The sequence below is a fragment of the Brassica napus genome, chromosome A2 (genome assembly GCF_020379485.1).
Source record: "Brassica napus cultivar Da-Ae chromosome A2, Da-Ae, whole genome shotgun sequence".
In the NCBI taxonomy this organism is placed as follows: domain Eukaryota; kingdom Viridiplantae; phylum Streptophyta; class Magnoliopsida; order Brassicales; family Brassicaceae; genus Brassica; species Brassica napus.
The window spans coordinates 22,496,994-22,509,379 of record NC_063435.1 but is presented as its reverse complement, the minus strand read 5'-3'; the positions used below and the strand labels follow the sequence as shown (position 1 = coordinate 22,509,379).

The 12,386-nt window shown below is 39.6% G+C and overlaps 2 protein-coding genes and 1 pseudogene across 2 annotated transcripts; 1 reads left to right on the top strand and 2 right to left on the bottom strand.

Annotated features, from left to right (window-relative positions):
* Nucleotides 1-266: 266 nt before the first annotated feature.
* On the bottom strand, nucleotides 267-2,743 carry LOC111206835. Its single transcript, XM_022704241.2, has 5 exons — nucleotides 2,657-2,743; nucleotides 2,467-2,572; nucleotides 2,300-2,377; nucleotides 2,136-2,183; nucleotides 267-2,055 (listed from the first exon to the last, which is right to left on the bottom strand). The coding sequence occupies exons 1-5, from the start codon at nucleotides 2,708-2,710 to the stop codon at nucleotides 1,760-1,762; spliced, it is 582 nt and encodes a 193-aa protein (XP_022559962.2). The 5' UTR covers nucleotides 2,711-2,743; the 3' UTR covers nucleotides 267-1,759.
* Nucleotides 2,744-7,165: 4,422 nt separating this feature from the next.
* On the top strand, nucleotides 7,166-9,908 carry LOC106418072 (annotated as a pseudogene).
* A 203-nt stretch (nucleotides 9,909-10,111) lies between these two features.
* Nucleotides 10,112-12,164, bottom strand: LOC111206836. The gene is made up of 6 exons (XM_022704244.2): nucleotides 11,475-12,164; nucleotides 11,266-11,377; nucleotides 11,093-11,191; nucleotides 10,900-10,986; nucleotides 10,687-10,809; nucleotides 10,112-10,608 (listed from the first exon to the last, which is right to left on the bottom strand). The coding sequence occupies exons 1-6, from the start codon at nucleotides 11,526-11,528 to the stop codon at nucleotides 10,538-10,540; spliced, it is 546 nt and encodes a 181-aa protein (XP_022559965.1). The 5' UTR covers nucleotides 11,529-12,164; the 3' UTR covers nucleotides 10,112-10,537.
* Between the last annotated feature and the right edge of the window lie 222 nt (nucleotides 12,165-12,386).

Sequence of the window (12,386 nt, the reverse complement as noted above, 5' to 3'; positions counted from 1 at the left end):
GGACCATCTGGATGCATCTTCTAGATGTACAAACGAACAGGGCCTCTGTGTTTTGGAGTCGTTCGGTGTAAGCATAATACCAACATGTACAACTCTCTCTCTCTCTTAAAACAAAAAAGCCACAACCTTTCTTTTCTCCAAGCTGCTCCGATCTGCTCCGGCGGCCGTCCTTCGGGCGCGTGGTCGTCGGAGGCTTACTCCTCTCCTCTCCCTCTTTGCTGTTTGCTCCGTTTTGCCCTTTCCCTCTCATCCGTCGAGATACTTAGTGCTGTGGAAGGAGCTCCGCCACGGGGTTTCTAGATCTACTCCGGGGAGGTTTGGATCCGTGGCTGGCTGTCTTCGCTCTGTAGTTCTGGTGAGGCGGTGACGGCGTGGGGAGGCGGAGTCGGATTTTTTGGGTTTGGCTTCGGAGGGTTCTCGGTTTTAATTTGTAGATCTCTCCGGAAGCTTTCGGGTTGGAGGCGCGTGGAGTTTTGTCGGGCTCTCTCCTCCTGTTTCTCATTGTATTATTCGAAGATTGTCCTTCGTCGTGGAGTGGTGTTAAGAGGCCTCCTTTCACTGCGGCTTGGGGTCTTGCCGTTGGTCAAAAGAGTGATTCTCGTTCAGGGAAGGCGGTCTAGGTTCTGGCCGGCGCGTGCGTAGTGGTGTAGTGGCTGTGTGGTCTTGGCGTGTGCAGCTAGGGTTTGAAGTTCCGAGTCCTGTCGTCTGTGGCTGTACTCTTTTCCTTCCTGTGGCTGCTCTTCCTTTGTCTTGTCGGCTTCACTTAGCCGGCCGTGGTTTACTTTGGCTCGTGGTCGAAGCTATCAGTTCCGCTTCGGGTTTCTACTCCTCTCTCCAAGGCGGAGTTTATCTTGAAGCGCAAAGTAGTCTGGTGCAGGTTCTCTGTACCAGAGCAAGGATCATCCGGAGAGTTCAAATTGGGTCAGTTGGTTCGTTCCGGTGATGTGGCGTCTTGCTTGAGTCTCGGTCATCCCAGTGCGAAGAAGGTCCCTTGGTCTTGCTTGCAGGCTGTTACTTTTCTTCTTTGCAGGTGCTGAAGCCACGTTCTTGGTGTAGCCTCCCTCTCGGCCCGCTGTTTTGCTTCGGCTTGTTAGGTTCTCTTTCCAAGCCTAATAAATGCGGCTTCCTTTCTCGTTTGGCCTAGCCGGATGAAGCTTTGGGACTATCCATGTGCTTCGGGAGGTTAAAGTTCGGGTCCTTGACTCTTCTACCGGTGGTGTAAGCGCTGTTCATGGTCCTCGGTCCGGTCGGCAGAGCTGCGTGGATGGGATATCAATCTATTGGAGTAGCGTTTTCGGGTAAGCCGCATTCTCCCGAGCGTGGTCTCATGGTATATCAAAGGTATTCAGTCCATTTGGCAATGTTGTTCTCGGCCAAGCTTGTCCTTCCGTTAAATTAGGCTAGTTTGTCTTGTGATGTTGTAATGGTCATTGGAGCTTTCGGGTGTCGTTTGCGTTTAGTTTAGCTTAGATTTTCGGTCTTATCTGCTACTAGTTATCTCTGTAACATCTGTTAAAAACTTAAAATTTGGTATAAAATTTAACATTTACACCAAAAAAAAAATAATACCAACATGTCTCTGCAATATGTTCTGGCAATAGCTAACTGTTGTGTCTATGATTACAATAAGAAAGTAAGCAATCATGCCAACATGTATGTTTCCTCTGCAATGTTCTGTAAATAAAAAAAACTACGCTAATATAAGAACTGTCCATGCGTTTATTGTGACCCTTTTCTGATCATGCAGTTTCTCTGCTTATTAATTTTCACCTTCCTCTTTCTTCTGCAGTTCTTCACAGTTACCTTCCTCTTTCTTCTGCAGTCCTTCATTGACACCTTCCTCTTTCTCCTTCTGCTTCTCTGCTTCTTCATTGCCACCTCTCTCATTCTCTTGAAGTTTCTCTCCTTCTTCATTTTCGCCTCTCTCTTCATTCTCACCAACTCGCTTTCTCTTCAAGGATCCCGTAGCAGAAGGATGTGGACCAAGTCCATGACCATCAGACAGTAGTTTGATAATATGTCCCAAAGCATTCAAAACCTGCTGACAGAAATCTTCTGCAAAGAGAAGGTTTGAAATTCAGAAAAGGCACAAAAATAGAAACAGAGAGGAAATCTGAGAGTAGTAGTCTAATTACTGGGAATAACTGGCTGCTGCTGCTGAGAGGTTTGAAAGTTTTGGTTTCCTATAAACAGAAGCAAAGACAATGCCAACAAAAAACACCCAAGGTTTGAGATTCAGGAAAGCGCAGAGGGGAAAGTTGAAACATGAAACTTGTGTGACAAGAAACGATATTCGTACGTTGTGCCGTGCGCTCACGGATCCTTGCATTGTATGCTATGAATAAATCTGGATTCGTCCTTTCAAGATGATTCCAAACTGGACAATCAATAAATATATAAGTATTTGAATTTATTGAAGGTTTTTTAATCAGACTTATTTAATGATTCGGTGAGAAGTAAGCTTACCTCTGTTGGTATCATGAAGTGGGATTAGATACTTATCATGCACATAACTCAAAATTTCAGCCTTGCTCATGTTGTTTTCAATGCATTCCTCGAATATGACACAAAACTGAAACAGAGCAAAGAAAGAAGAAAGTGATTGCTTTAATTCAATCGTCAAAAAGGATTCTTGAACCAAGAGATCAAATCTTACGCGTTCATGGATTTTCTGACTCTCAGAACCTAGAGGAAGAGGAAGACCTGCCATTTTCTGAAACTTTCACAGGACAAGAACCTCTCTCTCTGCGATCTATATTGGTGTTCTCGGAGAAAAAATATATATAGAAGTTATCTAAGATTCTAGATGTCACAAATATATATCTTAGATATGTACATATCTTTTACTCTTTGTTGTTATCTCTAGAATATATACATCCTACGATATCTCTTCTCTAAATATATACATTCTGGTTATATTATCATCTTATTCTCTTTCTATACTTGATTGGTTCAGAGCCCTAATATCCTAAGGACTGTGGTAACATCTTTTTAAAAACTTAAGGTTTCTATTTCTTTTCAGATGGCAAACATTGCTACAGCCTATCAGCCTATCACTATCAATCCCCAAGATACTGCGCATTCATTGGAAATTGTCTAAGGCCAACAGATGGCCAGACATACATTCCAGAAGACCTCAGGGAAAAGGAAGGCTTGGCTAAATAATTCTCTAGGCCTCATAGTTCCTACTCGTTAGATCTCTTCTTTTTTTTTTCTTGGGGTTATATTTTGGCACTAAAATAGTAAATTGATTGTTGCTGTATTTTGCACTAATATAACTGGATTGAGGTTTTGATAGAATGACGAATATATGTTCTTGAACTTGTTACAGGTTTATCTCTTCTCCACACTACAAAGTATCCAGAAGGCTCAGCAAGAAAACATTAAAAACATTCCCCAGTGTTTCTTTAACAGTAGAAAATAAAAGTGTCTAGGCTGACAATTAAAAAAAAAAATAAGCATCATACCAACATGCATGTGTCTCTTACATATTTTCTGGTAATAAAGAAAAACTATGCTAAGGATCACATCTCTCAAGACTGTCCATAGTAGCAGTACTCCTGCGCGCTCTTACAACCGCCAGGAAAACCAGCCATTTTCTGAAACTCTCAAAGATCAGTGACGTTCTTGGAGAAGAAAGAAGAGGGGGGTAATGATTCTTTTGTTGTCAAAGAAGATGAAAACTGTAGCCAATGTGATTCATATATAATGCTCTGCAACTTGGTGGAAAAAAGGGTTTAACGGAAACGAGATGAAGATATTAGTTTGCTTGTTTGATTGATTATTAATCTGTTATTTTGAGACCTTTTTGATTAATTCATTAAACCTGCCGGACCTAGCTAGAAAGTAACTTTTATCTTCGGCAAATTCAAATGGTGGAAGGAGAGGTTGAGTTAATGACTACTACACGATCAGATTGCAACTCTCACGTAAGGTTTTATGATTTTTGTTATTATAAAGATAATAAAGATTATTGATCTACACAATCATCGCTATACTTCTTTCAATATTGCATGAACAAGCATATAACATATGATGTGTGTTTTGCCCTTTTAAGGACGCAAAAGCCTCCTTTGTTTGAAACGTTTTTGTTCGGAATACGGTTGGTTTTGGAGATAAGGCACAACGTATTTGACGACATCAGGATTCGGGTTTTACTCGGATGATGGTTCAACGTATTTGGAACAATGATCGTATCGTTTTCAAACTGTATAACAAGACAGGATCATCAAGAGAGGATTCGATTAGTTTAACAGGTAGATAGTGTTTTTTTTTAGGAGACCGAACCTTGACAAGAACCAAGTTGCGTAAGCTGGTGAAACGGTCTTTGTAAGTGTAGTTTCTCTGGTCTGGTCTCTCATTGTTAAGCTTAGGTAGATACTTGTGATTGTCCAGGTACTCTGTCATCTCCTGATAAACCAAACCCAAATCCGATAGAAAGTTATGTATAAGGCATAAGTTTCACACCCACATCCATGTGAGTGTTATTGGAGAACAATCTCACAACTGAACTTTCTAAGAGTTTTCTCAATATATAAGATTGTGTCAAAGTTTTTTTACTTACATATTTGATTCAAATTTCAAGAGTCATACCCACCTTCCCCCATGTCTTTTATTGCAAAATTTGATGACAATAATTATTTTGTAAATTGTAATTGTCTAAGGTGAGTACCAAAGATCTACATTTCATCAAATATACAAGCCAAATGATAATTACATTATTGAACTCGTCATTTTGCTATGTAAACATTTATCCTACTAGTTTTACTTAAATCACTTGATGAGAAAATTTATCAAATATTAGATGTCACTGTCTAGGTGTTTTCTTTATCCCATACAATGAATTTATCAACTTAGACTATATTCAATGGTTCACTCTATTTTTTCCTTTAAAATAGGATAACTCTATAATAGAATTGAATTCTACTCCAATGGTACTATTTTCAGTGGAGAATATAGTGATGTATAAATAAATGAGGAAAATTGCCAAAACATAATAAAAAAACAGCATGGTTGTCCTCTTAGTATAAAATTCTTTTTGTCCATTTTTTCTCCCTTTTACCATTTTCGTTTTTAAAACTTAATGAAATAAATAGTTTTATGAATAAAAAAAAATTACAAAAATAGAAACAATTGATAAAGCACCATATACACAATCTGGTATTTTTTTATTGAAAAACTTGATAAATTAAAATTTTAAATTACATTCTAGTAAAAGTAGATTTCGTCTTCTATAATCCTTGCTTATCTTTCCTCCTCTAGGTGCATATATTCTCAGCAACAGGAAGTCCACTATGTATAATTCTCCACCAAAATATTTTCAACTTGGGAGGAATTTTTAGGTTCCAAATTTTGGTGGAGATATTGTTTTGAAGCAAGGATGAGGGAGATGATCTAACCTGTTGTGTTTGATTCATGTCCTGCTCTAGCTTTCTTTGGAGATGATAGCCTGTCTTTACAGGATATACTCCAGTATTATATACTTCCATCTCCTTATATCGTGGCTACCTGCGAGACTAGGACGTATTGAGAGGATTCTTCTGATGTCATCTTGCTCGATTAGACCATTCAGTTTGCTTGTGTCCCAAGTAGTTGTGCCTGCAAGGAAAAGATCTTTCACATAAATGTCAGGATGAGTGACAGAGCCTGGTCCTTTGGAATGGGATTTGTAATAGAGGACGGAATGAAGAAAGGAACTCTTTTCCTCAAGCCGCTTGAGTCTTACAACCCCGCTACGCGCCTTGAATTGGTCAAAATACTCGGAATTTCCTACTTTTGGTCGCTATCCATGGAAGCAGAGATACAACAGCTAAGGGAAATATCTCTAGCCAATCACAGTTAGCAACAGCTCTATCAGTTCTTGTCATAACCTGTTGGCTGCCCAGGTATATTTTTCCCCTATAGTTCTTAAGTCTTGCATACCCAGTATTGCTAACAAGCGATTAAACTGAGTAAAAGACTTAGCTGACCTTATAACGCCTCCATGTTTCTCCGCATTATTCTTTATGTCATTGAAGTCCCCTATCATTAACCTTGGCTTGTGCTTCAAAAATCCTGCATACTCAGATTGGATCAAGTCATACCATTGCTCTTTTCTATACTTTTCAACAGGGTTTCCATATATATATATATATATATATGTCAAACAAAAAGTTTTGCTTCCATCTTCTACATACATGTATTTGTTTTATACAAACTAGGATCACCCAAAAAGTGAATCTTGATCCTATCGTTCCAAAATATTGCTAACCCCCCGCTACTTTGGAATTACAAAAGTGTGATCATAACCTAGATGATCCCTGGCTAGTTCTTATACTACAATATTTACATTCTTGGTTTCTACAAGGAGCATGATATCAGGGTTATGGCTTCTCCTGATATCCTTTTAAGGGTGGAATTGTCAGAGGGCTCCCCAACCCCTTACAATTCCAATGCAAAAGTCTCATGGTTCTTTTGATGGTTTGAGAAGAACCATCAAAACATGAATTGATTGCTGTCTCAGAAAGTTGATGCTTCCTCGTTACCACCTTCCGGCATCTTTCTCTAGACAATTGGAGAAAGTTGGTTCTCTAGAGCATTAGCATTATTAGCAGCTTCTTGCGGCACGTGTGGTGGTGCATCAGCGTATCTCTGGACAATTGGAGAATCCCACAATGCTATAACAGAAGGAAAGACAATGTCAACAAACAGTTTTAGGTTGGACACACTGAGAAACTCAAAGAACAAGGAACACATGCATGTTTATTTTACGGCGGCGAACAGGAGGGGGAGGTGGTGGAGATAGACGTTGCTTCTCTTGCTCTCCCTGTATAGCTGAAGTTCCCTCTCGTGGCGAACCTACGCAACATCACAAGATAACCAAAAAGACAAAAACTCAAAACCAATTCTGCCTTACACCAGTCGCAAAAAGACCAAAAAGGAAAGAAACTTGTGCGACAAGAAACGATGTGTGTTTATGTTTTACGTACTTGATGCAACACGCTCACAGGTCCTTAGATTCCGCTCACGGATCCTTTCATAATTGTTTTTTTTTTCTTAAGCTTTGTTTTTGTTCTTTATCATCCAAATTAAAAAAAAAAAATAGAAAGAATGAAAAAAAGGAAAATCTTGGCCACTATTTAATAACCTCTCTCATTCACTTGTGCGTGCTAATGTTAGAAAAAAAACAATGTTTGAGAGAGGAGCAAATTGTTCGTTAATAATGTTGGAGAGTGGAGAACAAGCAACGATTGATATTGAGGCAACTGTGTCATGCAAGTGTTCATCCAACACTTTAGAGATAAGACTAAAGCGCCATACAGAAGTGCTTCTCGTACACCAGCGTGATGGATCCGTGGACATTATCGGATCACAGCCGGTTCCTCCATTCTCAATCCCTCACATCCTCCTAAAAAGACATTGGTAGCTTTGATCCGCACAACATCAATCCTCTCCTCCAATTAGACCCTGTTTTATGCAATCATATTTCTGTTATAATCGATTCCAAAGCAGCCGAGGAGCAAGTTCCAGGGCCATTATACATCTCCCTATACGTCACAGTCACCCCACACAGATTTCTAGGAGACGATATTCCTTTCCCTGAACAAGACGAGGAGATGGAGACATGCGGCATTTGTTTGGAAGAGCTAAATCCGAGGGGTGAAATCTATTTCGACATGCCAAATTGTTCTCATCAGTTTCATGATCTATGTATATCCAGGTGGTTGAGGCGTAGCAAGACTTGCCGTCTCTGCCGCACTTTTGCTGATTATGATGATTGACAACCATGCATCTCTTCTCTTTTTTTTTTTCGTCAAACTTATTGAATTCAGTTTTTTTTTTCTCTCCAATTTTTAATGTTCATGTCAGATTTCTTGTCTTTCACTCCTTCCTTGTGATTAGGGTTCACTTAATAATTTCTCGGATTTTTCTGACCCATCTTTGGAAGACAAAGTTTACCACTCTCTAGCATAGCTTCTTAAGGTTAATTTATTTGCAACACTAACCCCCAACAAATTGTGTTTCTTCAAAGATCTATTTGAGACATCATTACCATCTTCCTCTCTGGACCAAAACTTGACAAGACCAAATTCCATTTTTGTACTGAAAACTATATGATTCTAGGAACCAGTCTAAGTCTCTTCTCTGTCTTCACCTTCTTCCTCCATTTTTCGAACATAGCTTGTGTTTTGATATGTCTATTCCACTAGCGTTAGAATTAAATGAATCTTCCTCACTCGCTTGCTCGATCCAACTTTCTGATAACTTCTTTGAAATCACGCCAAAAATCAAGCACTCTCACGCCAAATACCTTCTTTTGATATGTCATTCATGTTGAATCAATGTTTTTAAACTCTGCTTTTTGTTTTTTTTTAACACAAATAGTATACACGCAAAACTCGTGCTTTTTGTTTGTTTTTGAACAACTTCTTTTAACCTTAAAAAAAACCTTAGGAGCCGCAACAACATAATCATGGTTAGAGTTTCGTAACGAGTTGGACATATTCTTTGAGATAAATACGGTCCTTCAGGTTTTGGAGCGCTACGACACATGATCCGAGTTTTTATACTCTGGTTCTGACTTCTTGTTTGAGACAAGTTCCATAAGGTAGAACAACATTAAATTAAAATACAAACCCTAAAACACTTAAAATGGTTGTTTATGGTCTTCAAATGTGTAACATCCCGGGCCCGGCCCAAAAAGAAACTCAAGTGCAGGAGGCCCAAGAAGAGGAAACCCTAGACATAACCCCTCCCATTGCTTATAAAAGGAGAAGTCCCCCTAGGGTTCAGCCACAAGAGAGACAGCAAGCGAAGCCCTGCCCGAGCAGAACCCCGCCGCCGCCTCCGCCTCAAGCCGCCGCCGCTCCATCTCCGGCGAAGCCAGCCGCCAGCCGTCCGCGAAGCCCTAGCCGCCGAAACCGAACCCCTAGCCGCCGCCTCCTTGATTCAGCTTCGTGCAAGCAACTGAGATCTGAACCCTAAGGTAAGACTATGATCTCTAGCTCTAAGTCATTGGAAATGACAGATCCTAAACCCATCTCTCTCTCTCTTGTGTGAATCCGACTCTTAAACCAGATCTCGAGAAGTGACTGACTCCCAAACCTAGATCCAGATCTACTTCTGCAAAAAAGCTAAGGTGAGGACTTAGCTGTGAACTTGCCTCATGTTGAGTAATCAATGGGACTTAGTCCTTTGTTAATCAGATCTAGATCTTGTGTGTATGTGTATGTGTGATGTGTGATGTGATATGTGATTGATCTTGTTTAGACGATAGTACGTGTGGAAGTGATAAGAACGTAGGCATGTTAGGATGGTCAAGAAACTGATGATAAGATGTTGAGAAGTGACGTGAATGATAAGTGAAAGATGTAAGTATAAGTATGAATAAGGGTCATATAGAGAGTCTAAGGAAAGTATGTGTGGCAGTAGTTCACGCTAGGTATCCATAGGAGATGTGGCGAATCCACAAGAATATGGAAGCACCCATAGGAGATGTGGCCAATCCACAAGAATATGGGGTAGAAGCCTAGTTGGGGCTATCCACTGATGATAAGGACGTATGCCTACCGCGAGAAGCGGGATATAAAAAGGTGCATTGTAGGGTCTTTAGCTCATGGTCGGGTAGTTTGGGTTTCTGTGTAATAGATCTTATTAGCTCATGACTTGTGATTGTTTGCTCTTCCTGAGTTGAGCTCGTGGGTTCCCAGAACCTGCCCTCACTGAGTATTCTGTACTCACCCCTCTTTTTACAGGTATGGCCGAGAGGGAGCGGGAGTAGATGTCCGTATGGTGCAAGTGTTTTCTCGAGTCTTTCATTTATGACTCCGTTCTTTTAAACATTTCTTCTTAAGTTTTAGTTGACATTTCAGTTTTAGTTGAGTTCGGTTTTATGTAAGACAATTTGAGTTTTAATAAGAATTTTTGAACGAAAAGGTTTGGGTTAAAGTATCTGATAAGGTTCATCGGGCCAGGGCCGTTACAAAATGGTTTTACTCCACTTCCTCTATGTCCTATCTCCACAAAATGTACGTATAAGTGAAGCATTATTCCTTATACTTTCTCAACAATGAAATCAAAACTGCACACTTTGCATTTACTAATACATTGGAGTGGGCTGAGACTATTATCTCCACTGCCTTGGGGAAGAAGGCAACTGAAGATAAAATAAGCTTAAACTAGAGCCACTTCTCTGTTTTTCTCAGATCCGATGTGCCATTTAAATATTTGTATCAGAAAAGATCGGTTAAAAACTACAGTATTAACCGAATTATGAAAAAAACTCCATAAGATCGTAACTGTTTACATGTTTATCCCTCCTCCACAATACAAAGCTTCGAGAAACACGATAAAATTGCTCCCCAATGTTTTTCCAAACAGCTTAGCTAGTACTAGTAGTAGCATCTACGATGATAATAAGAAAGTAAGCAACATGTATATGTGTCATACGCAATGTAAGAACTGTCCATGCGTTCATTGTGGCAATTGTAGATTCTAATCCTGCCGCTTCTCTACTTCTTCATTGTCACCTCTCTCATACTTCTCTGCTTCTTTGTCGTTACCTCTCTAAATTGTAGATTTTACTCTGAATCTGGTCCAAAGTATTCAAAAGCTGCTGCCAAAAGTCGTCTGCAATAAGAAACCAACACACAAGGTTTGAGATTCAGAAAGAGAAACAGAGAGGAAAGCTGAGAGTAGTTTAATTACTGGGGTAAGCTGGAGCGGCTTGAAGGTTTTGGTTCTCTAGAGCATTAGCATTATTAGCTGCTTCTTGCGGCACGTGTGGTGATGCAGCAGGGTATCTCTGGACATTTGGAGAATTCCACAATGCTATAAACAGAAGCAAAGACAATGTCAACAAATAGTTTTAGGTAAGAGACAGTGTGAAACTCAAACAACAAGAAACACGAGTTTATTTACTGCGGCGAGCAGAAGGAGGAGGTGGTGGAGATAGACGTTGCGGCTCTTGCCCTCCCTGTGTAGCTGAAGTTCCCTCTCGTGGCGAACCTACGCAACAATCACAAGATAACCAAAAAAAAAGAGGTTTTCTTATTTATAAAAAGAAAGAAACTTGTACGACAAGAAACGATGCATGTAGTTTCTGTTTACGTACTTGATGCAACACGCTCACAGGTCCTTGGGTTGCGCTCACGGATCCTTTCATTGTGTAATCTTAAGGAATCTGGTTTTTTTCTTTCAAGAAGACCCCAAGCTACACAAAAATCAAGATTTCGAATTACTGAATGTTACCAATTAATTGATGATCTGGAGAGAAAGAAGTTTTACCATCGTTGATATCTTGACGTGCGAATTGATACCAACTCTGTAGATATCTCTGTGTTTCATCCTTGCTCATGTAGTTATCAATGCACTCCTTGACCATGAGACCAATCCGAATCTGAGAAAAGAATAGAAGAAAGAGTTTGCTGCAATCAATCGAGGGAAAGGGTTCATAAACAAACCCTATGGGGATTCTTGGATCGATCAAATCTTACGTGTTTATGGAGTTCCTCTGTCGGAGTACCGCCAGGAAAAGGAAGACCTGCCATTTTCTGAAACTTTCACAGGTCAAGAGAGTCAGACCCCTCTCTCTCTCTGCGGTTTTAGTTGGCGTTCTTGGAGAAGAAAGAGAGAAAGTCAGGGAAACAATTAGTGAAAGTGGTTTAACGGATACGAGATGGAGAGAGGGGTTTAATTTGCTTGTTTTATTGATTATTTATGGACTTTTAAACAATCATTATTTTGAACCTTTTTAGTCTGGCTCATTTTTTGCTATTGGGCTGACACATAATTAATTCATGTAACCTACCGTAAACAGCAAGAAAGTAACTTTTACCTCCGGCAAATTCAAATGGTGGAAGAAAAACTTGACTTAATGACGTTAATCTTTAGGTTTAATATTAAACCTACATTAGTGTTTTTAATACTAATTTGTTAGACTGCTGTTTTGGGCCTTTCTAGCCTATTTATCCTTTTTTGAGCTGATGTAAATAGCAAGAAAGTGACTGTTTATTATTGGTAAAGTTTGTAAAGATGTTAGTATATAACAGGAAGCAGATGTAAGTGCTTCCACTTCTAGGATCAGATTCCAGCTTTTCTTTTCCTACTGTGCTGTCTTTACTCTGCAGCTGAAGGTGGGAAGTGGAAAGGTATTAGCATAGAAACTTTCTTAAATATCTTATACAAATATGTACCTTCCTATGCTAATAGAAAGCCTGGGCCTATCTTGTTAAATGTTTAGTATAATAGATATACTCAACAAGTCTCTAGGCTTCATGCCTTCATGGTTCCTACTCATTAGATCATCATTTTTATGGGTTTCTGCATCACAAACACTTGTGCTTCTTCTTCTTTTTTGAGCTATATTATGCCACACAAATAAAGGGATTGAAGTTTGATAGAATGAA

Coding starts and splice junctions, on each gene's coding strand:
- LOC111206836 (XM_022704244.2), bottom strand. CDS start 11,528: ATGGCAGGTCTTCCTTTTCCTGGCGGTACTCCGACAGAGGAACTCCAT. Junction 11,378..11,474: donor CAGAGGAACTCCATAAACAC/GTAAGATTTGAT, acceptor TTCTTTTCTCAG/ATTCGGATTGGTCTCATGGT. Junction 10,609..10,686: donor AGCCGCTCCAGCTTACCCCA/GTAATTAAACTA, acceptor TTCTTATTGCAG/ACGACTTTTGGCAGCAGCTT.
- LOC111206835 (XM_022704241.2), bottom strand. CDS start 2,710: ATGGCAGGTCTTCCTCTTCCTCTAGGTTCTGAGAGTCAGAAAATCCAT. Junction 2,184..2,299: donor CCGTGAGCGCACGGCACAAC/GTACGAATATCG, acceptor TTCTGTTTATAG/GAAACCAAAACTTTCAAACC. Junction 2,056..2,135: donor GCAGCAGCCAGTTATTCCCA/GTAATTAGACTA, acceptor TTCTCTTTGCAG/AAGATTTCTGTCAGCAGGTT.